The 8,191-nt window shown below is 40.5% G+C and overlaps 1 protein-coding gene across 3 annotated transcripts in view; it reads right to left on the bottom strand.

The window, feature by feature from the left end:
- Positions 1–3,156: 3,156 nt before the first annotated feature.
- Positions 3,157–8,191, bottom strand: part of EML5 (EMAP like 5) — a 102,359-nt gene continuing 97,324 nt past the window's right edge. For 2 of the 3 annotated variants that reach the window (XM_062638726.1, XM_062638744.1), the window contains 4 exons: positions 7,503–7,606; positions 6,168–6,321; positions 4,580–4,680; positions 3,158–4,266 (listed from right to left, as the gene is read on the bottom strand). In XM_062638726.1, coding sequence (XP_062494710.1) covers positions 4,230–4,266; positions 4,580–4,680; positions 6,168–6,321; positions 7,503–7,606 — 396 coding nt within the window. In that variant the 3' untranslated portion in view covers positions 3,158–4,229. Of the gene's footprint in view, positions 4,267–4,579; positions 4,681–6,167; positions 6,322–7,502; positions 7,607–8,191 lie in introns of all 3 variants that reach the window. The other variant, XM_062638736.1, reaches the window with a different exon arrangement.

The following is an 8,191-nucleotide window of genomic DNA, read 5'->3' as shown; positions in this document are numbered from 1 at the left end:
GGGACGCTGCTGCACCTCGCACCGCAAGTTCAGGAACGGACTCCGATGCACAGGTCTGGAGTGAAATCCATGTGCAAGGGGAGATCTGAGCACTGCAGGGTGCAAACCAGAGGGAGCAGGGTAGGTGCTGCACAGATGGACACAGGGGTGGTTGGAAAAGGGCACCATTTGCCTGGGCAAGCCTGCAAGACCAAGAGCGGAGTGTAGGCAGCAGCCACGAGGAGTGGATCATGGTTTTAAACTAAGTCATTCCTGAATGCTACCCAAGCCCTGCTCTTGGTACTGAAGTCCTTTTTTTTGATCTAATTTCCAGATTCAGAAGATAACTGCAATGTGTCTGCTTTCTGATACTAAGAGTCCAGGTCAGCATCAACTGGACTTGTCCGAAGTTCAGAGTTATGCTGAAATGAATCTTGCTAATATTGAAACCCTGATACTGAGCAAAGTCAGAAGTTACTCTGAATGCCTGCCTGCCTTCAGCTGTCAAACTGTGATAAAGTAACCTTAAAACTTTCTGAAATGCTTTCTTTATCCTTAGTTTCACATCATCTCTTGCCTCCCTGTCATAATCAGAAAGTCAGAATATGCAATGACTGCCTCCTTAATGATAAAAAAAAACCTAAGATTTCAAGTCTAAATGATTGAATATATTTGGCCAATTTGTTCTCCCTGACCTAATCTCAATGATGCTCCTCAGTTCCTGCACTTAGAGCAACTTTCAGTTCTCAGTGTGCTTATTTGTAACTTTGGTTTGCTCCTAGGAACTGGATTTTCTGTCTCTCATTCTCTTTTTCCTAAGCATACTTCAGTAGCTTTCAAGGGCAATTTATTTCTGTAAGTGAGATGTCATTTTGCTTTTACTGTATCGGTTCTCTAGTTTCTTTCTTTTACACAAAAAAGACTGCTGACTAAAGATCCCACAGATGTCAGGAAGACAATTAAGCTAGAGAACAAAGTCATCCGTAAGTGGTTAAATCACACAAAGAGCTTTTGCCTCCCCTTCCTTTGTGCTGTATTATCACAGAAAAGGCTTTCTCCAGCTTCAGAGCAAGCCCTCCTGCCCCCAGTTCTTCTCTCTGATGCTCTGAAGGAAAGGCTGTCACTAGTCCCTCCACATCCCAGCTTCTCCCCTGACTTAGCCTACTGGGTTATGTCATCCTCTGACAGGAGCTCCTATGGCCCACCACAGCAGACAGTCTGTTCCTGAATACATGCGCTTCATGCAGGGATGGCAACAGTTAGCAGGTTACTACAGTAGCATTTAATGTAAACAGCAAAGGAGGCACAGTAACAAGCATCATCACAGACGAAGACCAAAAAGCCCACAAAGCGGCCACCTTTAACCACGTGCACAGCCAGCTGTTCAGCAGGGAATGCCACTTGTCCTACAGAATATGCTCCAAATTGTCCCCAGAAAGAAGGCTGCAACTGAGGCTGTACTCCCTCCTCTCAATGTACATGACCATTCCCAGCTGCTGACCCCATTTTACTTGGCAAACCACCAGCAGTTTGCCAGGAAAAAAACACCAGGTACCCATACCACCTACAACAGGAGGAACAAGGCTGGTAGTTTTGCTGTTAAATAGCTCCTCAGCTTCCAGCCATTCCAGTCCCCATTCCCATCCCTTCACCACAGCGGTGAGGTCTGGAAGGGAGTGGAGAAGCAAGCAGATCTGCAGGCTCAGACTCCAGCACTGCAGCTATCAGCCTTGCACTGAGACAAGTCACCCATCAGCTGTCCACAGGTATTTCACCGCTGGGGCGGTGGCATTTGAGATTCCTCAGGGCACAAGAACCAATGGACACATTATAGGTGCAGGGGCACAGCATTAGTGAAAGGCGTAGAGGGAGGAAGAAGAGGACATTACCAGTGACAGGCACAGAGAAACAAACCCCTTGACAGTCCACATATGTCCTTCATGGGGTAAAGGCCTATGGAAGATCATGAGGCTGGGAGACACTGAGTTTAGGATTTTGAGGGAAAAAAATAAATCAAAAAGAGGCAGAAAAATTTGGCCTTTGATCTTGCAGTCTGAGTAAGTAAGACCATGAGGGAGGGAGCTCTCAATAGCCATCCAACTTGAACCAATGAAAGGCAACCTTAAAAGAGGCAGGACAAATCTTACTGCGAGATAAGAAGTCCTGCAGAGATGTGTGTAATAAGGGATAGAATCACAGCTACCAAATAGCCTACTGCAACTGATTTCTCTGTCACAGGTAAGATTTAAGTGCTAGATAGTACTTTCCACACGAAACAGCTGGGCAGGCAGCAAGGTTACAAGATATATCAGGTCTAATCTCAATTCCCAAATGCAATTCTGCTAAAGTCAAAAACATAACCAGCAAGATCTCCCTGTACACTCCTGACCAAATCCACAGGTTTTGCTCCTGTAGCTCATGCAGCTGCACGACTGGAAAGAATGTGCTAAGAACCATCATGCAAAGAAACCTGATAATTGATTAGCTCTTCACTTCTTTAAAGTAAGTATTTGTTATAGCTTGATATATAGAATATACTATTGAAGACCATTGGGTAACTAGCTTCAAACAGAACACAAAAATTATTTTTAGACCTAGGAGAGCCCAGAAGGCTGGCTCATTAACTTTTCTCCCCCTTCCTTCCACACGCAAGCGCTTCCATTCCCTGTATAACCACCATGCACACAAGATGCTTACAAGAAGAGATGAAGTTTATTTCTTTTTTACTTTTATCTGGCATTGGAGAATGCAAGGGGTCGGTAACATCAAAGCCTACTGACTGACCTACATAAATGCCATTGTTAAAGCACTGCTGGCTTACACAGAGAAAAAGCTTTATGTTCACAGCAGAACATCATGATGAGAGTAGTGCTGAGAATTAGTGACTTCTGTTCCCTTCCACACTGCATGAACATGAACTGCACTGATTGAAAAAAAAGGTTCAGCCTGTAGTACATCTCTATGACATGATTTAGACAGACAGCTGAGATCTTCCTCACTTGTACCCAAAACACAGCTTTGTTCAGGTTTTCATTATCACTGAAATCTTTTTCTCAACTAAGAGGCTCAGTTACGTTGCAGGATAGCATAAATGCACTTACACTAGAGGTGACAGCAGGTCCATTTAAAGAAGCATATGACCGACACTTTTTACATCAGGAGAGACATCTGAGACATCTCCCAGCTAGTCCTAACTCCGTTAAAAAGTTCAAATGTACAAAATACAATGTTTGGAAAGTTTATATTTTCTCTGAATTCCCCCCCCCCCCCCCCGATGCTGAGAAAATAAAATCAATTCATATTGCTATGAAATTCTATTTTTGCAACTGGTGGCATCCCAAGCTTTATCTATGAGCTATAAAATCCTCAGCCTCATCCACATTTCCAGCACAGTGGCTAACAGCCCAGCCAAGTAACACAGCAATAATCTCTCTTCCACTGAGAATACTTTTATTCACAAGGCAAAAACTGGAGTTAGACTTTTAGGTTGTGGGCAAGGCACTCGCAAAGTGAGCAAATCTATTTTTGCTCACAGAACTAATTTAATGTTTAAGTGCAACAAAAACACTAAATTAGCCATGAAGATCATGCATATCCAACAGTTTTCACCAGACATGACTGTGACCCAGGCCTCTAAATACAGAAACATTAAAGTCCTAAGGAATCAGCTCTATTATTTTCTGCTTCACCAGGTGATGTTTCCTTTTGACCAGTCATAGAAATATAATTTCTATTATAATAATTAAACATTTAATAAAATACTATATATTTAAGAGTTAATAAATGGTTTCTTTCTGTAATAAAATATGGAATACTCTTTTTTCAATGATATTCAGACCCCAAGACTTAAAGGAGAAACATTCATGCTGAAAATGGATCAATGTACAGCACTAGGTCAGGAATCACATCTCTTGATTAAAACCCCAGGATCTCACTGTGAAACTGTACATTGATTAACAATTCACTGTTTCCTTTTATCCACGTGTTTCATTTTCAGCATCTGGCAGTGAGTGAAATACAAACCCAGATTATCCAACACTGAAGCAAATCTAACAGCCTCAGCATATTTGTTACGGTCCATCCTTTTGACAAACTCTAGACACTTGTCTTTCAGAGATAGATAGCTCTCTGTCTTGGATCAGCACCATTTCTTACTCATGCAGGGCACAGCAGAATGTCACATCACAATCCTGGGTTTTTCATGCCTGGTACTTCATTCAGTGTCCTCTTTGCAAGTCTCCATGTCTCTCTCAATGAGGCATATGCACACATTTCCAAACAAACAAGCTGTGTTCCCAAAGAGATATTAAATATGAGATATAAAATACCACAATATTGGCAAAAGAAATGGCCAAGAGTCAAAAGAAAAAATTAACCTCTATAATGTTCTGAGTACATATTTAAGCATATTTTCTTTTGTTAAATCTTAACTTGTTCATATTAACATCTGGGCTATTTATTGTGCTTCAAATACCCATTTCTTCATATGCAAACAGAAAAGCAAGCACACAGACAAAAAGATGAATACCCTGAACTTGAACTTTATACTGTTCTGGACTGTCCATGTCCACTGCTGTGTACTAACAGGAAGGATACGTACCTGCAGTCATCCCCTCCAGCACTGACCACGTATCTATCTCCACTTGTGAATCGAATATTGGTTAAGTGGGCAGAGTGACCTAAAAATCGTTTGTGTTTTGCCTGGAAAAAAGACACAACACAACAACAAAATGAGGGTCTAAATACTTCATGTCCTTCTCAGCCAAACAAGGCATGCATGTTTTTATCTACCTTTTTATTGCACATCATTCAGAATGTTATATAGGTTTTCAAACATGAAAGATCTCCTGAAGGAGAGCCATTACTGTGCTGCAGCACAGTTGAAATGTCACTGAGACAGCACCTGCAAATTGGGAACAATGCTCAAGCTAACACAGCAAAATGAAATATAGCTTGTCACAAGAAATATATCTTGTACAAACTCTAAATACTGTGCACAAATTCTTAACACTGAAAAAATTATTTTGATCCTAAGGTGTAAGGAGTTTATACTGTGCAGTCTCAAATCCTAAAACTGATCAGTGCTAGCGTTAGTGAAAAATCTGTAAACTCTCCATCCACGGAAATACACAGATGGGACTAAAATTACCAGCTGTCTTCCTTATCTGTCAAATGGAGACTGTGGATAAATAAAGCTAAGGGCTCTGAGATTTTTATTGTGAAGGCACTATGCTAATGCAGGCTGCCTTGTGAGGTGGGCTGATGACAACCTTACGAAGTTTAACCATGGCAAGTGCAAGGTCCTACACCTGGGTCGGAGCAATCCCAGGCACAGCTGCAGGTTGGGCAGAGAAGAGATTCAGAGCAGCCCTGCAGAGAAGGACTTGGGGGTGTTGGTCGATGAGAAAATGAACATGAAGTAGGAGTGTGCGCTTGCAGCCCAGAAAGCCAACCGTATCCTGGGCTGCATCAAAAGGAGCGTGACCAGCAGGTCGAAGGAGGTGATCCTGCCCCTCTACTCTGCTCTTGTGAGACCTCACCTGGAGTATTGTGTGCAGTTCTGGTGTCCTCAACATAAAAAGGACATGGAACTGTTGGAACAAGTCCAGAGAAGGGCCGCGAGGATGATCAGGGGACTGGAGCACTTCCCATACAAAGGGAGCTTATAGGAATGCTGGGGAGGGACTCTTCATTAGGGACTGTAGCGGTAGGACAACAGGTAACAGGTTAAAACATAAACAGGAAGTTTAGGCTAGATATAAGGAAGTTCTTTACTGTGAGGGCGGTGAGGCACTGGAATGGGTTGCCCAGGCAAGTTGTGAATGCTCCATTCCTGGCAGTGTTTAAGGCCATGCTGGACAGACCCTTGGGTGACATGGTCTAGTGAGAGGTGTCCCTGCCCAGGGCAGGGAGGTTGGAACTGAATGGTCCTTTCCAACCCTAACTATTCTATGATTCTATGATTAACACCTACAAGAGCTTATAGCTTATAGCAAGAGCTACTGCACAAAATAGCAAAAACTTAAGAGACGAAGCATACTTGTGAGACTACAGAGATGAAGTTACACAGGTGCATTAAAAAGCTACAAATTTAGAGAAGGAAGTATTTCCATTACAGGTCTTCTAGAGAAACAGCACAAGACCATAATATCAACAGTATTTGTAATAATTGAAAAACAAGTTCTTACAAATTTCTCAGGACATGGGAAGTCAAACAGTTTGACCATGCCAAAATCATCGCCTGTTACAAGATTGATTCCCGAGTGAGAGACACAGGCACAGTTCACATCAGCTTTTTCAGCATGCCTCGACCAGATTCCAATTACTTCATCCCCTAGAACACTGCAACAGAAGAACAACAGATTCTTCTTCTGAAAACTACAGCAAAAAGAATAGAGTAAGGAAACAGTGAGCAGCTCTCATGTTGTAACTGATTCTATAGAATTGTACTTTTTACATTTTATTCTTACACATACACATCTCAGACAGGCTTCACTCTGTAATTAATTTTTGTATCACTCCATAATTACTTCTGAAAACGATTCAGTAATATACTTCCCAAAATAAAGTGGCCCATAACGACACTAAGAAGCAGAGGTGAAATCAATGGTACTTGTATTATCCAGTGAGGTATTTGCCAAAAAATTGAATGAAGGAAAATTAAAAATCATCCTTCTTCGTTATAATCAGAGGCAGAGAGAACTGTTCAAACCAGAAAACATAATTATCTTAAGATTCCAAAACAGACATTTATAGAAAGTTTCTTTCACCAACTGTTGTGAAAAGTTGCTTTTTCATTCAGCTCTGCTTACAACGTATGTGAATACTTCCAGGAATGCACAGAAAAGAAGCACTTTATCATTGGTTAGAAGGTGAATGATTTGGGAATTCTTCTGCAACTCTTTCCTCCTGAATCAGAGCACAGTACACCACATTCATAAGGAATGATTTACTTCAGACTGAAATAAAAGTAAGATATAGCGATTTCTAAGTCTGTTTAAGGAACTATAACAACTTTAAGGTATTTAAAAGTACTTTTGTATATCTTTTGATATGCAAATGTTAATAACAACTTTAATACACAGATACTATTAGTGTAATACTGTAAATATAACCCGAATCATCACAGTCTTCCATTTTCTTTTCATGTTTTGATATATTTAATATTACTTGTACTCTTATCCCTATGTTGCCATTTTGAAGCAAAAATTCCAAGTATTTGTGCAGTGCCATGAAAAACTACTGAGGCTGCTAGAGATATAGCAAAGCAAGCCAGAGATAAACAGCAAACAGAAAGGCATATGTTGAAGAGATCAGTTGTTACCGGATGTGCTCACCAGTCAAATTCATGTTCTGTACTATCTTTTGCTGTACTGTACTTAACTGATCTGATGCCAGAGCAGATGGGTGCATTAAAAGAAATTATCTGGCTCAATGAAGGAATGAAATATGCTTTTAAACAGTAGGTGCTTCTCCTGGAAGTTACAAGTGTTTTAACAGGTACAAATGTGTGAATCATTTACCTTGTCCAAGTCGCCCATGTTATTCTGTCAATCACAGCCTGGTCCACAAGCTGTTTTCCTGAAGGCACTTCATAGACTTGCCTTTTGTAAGACCCAGTAGAGACCTTTGAGTTGATGACAGACAATTTAGAATACACAAACTTTTTTTAGAAGATGAAAATATAAATCTAAAGAGCTTTAAAAAGCATTTTCTTGATCGTTACCTTTTACTCTGTAACTTAGCTATTAATAAGCTTCCTTAATGAACTGAAAATGCTCATAACTCTGTACAAGCCTAAAGCAACAGTGAGAAAGTGTACGAAATCTTGAATTTTAAAATAATCAATTGATAAAAAATAATTGAAACATCTCACAGTCTGCACATGAATTCTATATATACAGATACTGTGTGCACTAGTATGTGTGTATGTAAATAAGAAAGGCAAAATAAACTCCTATTTTAAAACTGACAGAAAGATATTTCTTTGTTGATTTTATTGTAAAAGAAGCTTATTCCTCCTCCCAGATATGAACAAAATACATGTCTATTTTATTTTGTTTTTAAGAAATGTCTTAATCCCTGTGCCTGGGAATTGTAACACCATGATTCTGGTGCAGCTCTGCCAAGGCTAGCACCAAAACAGTGTGTAATGCTAGCATTTTGGTCAGGGATATAAAAAATTCCCATGTCCCTGGGGCTTACAGAATAA

The sequence above is a fragment of the Pezoporus occidentalis genome, unplaced genomic scaffold (genome assembly GCF_034315485.1).
Source record: "Pezoporus occidentalis ecotype Australia unplaced genomic scaffold, CSIRO_AGI_Poc_V1 ctg115, whole genome shotgun sequence".
Taxonomy (NCBI): Eukaryota; Metazoa; Chordata; class Aves; order Psittaciformes; family Psittacidae; genus Pezoporus; species Pezoporus occidentalis.
This window is presented reverse-complemented; position numbering and strand designations above follow the sequence as displayed.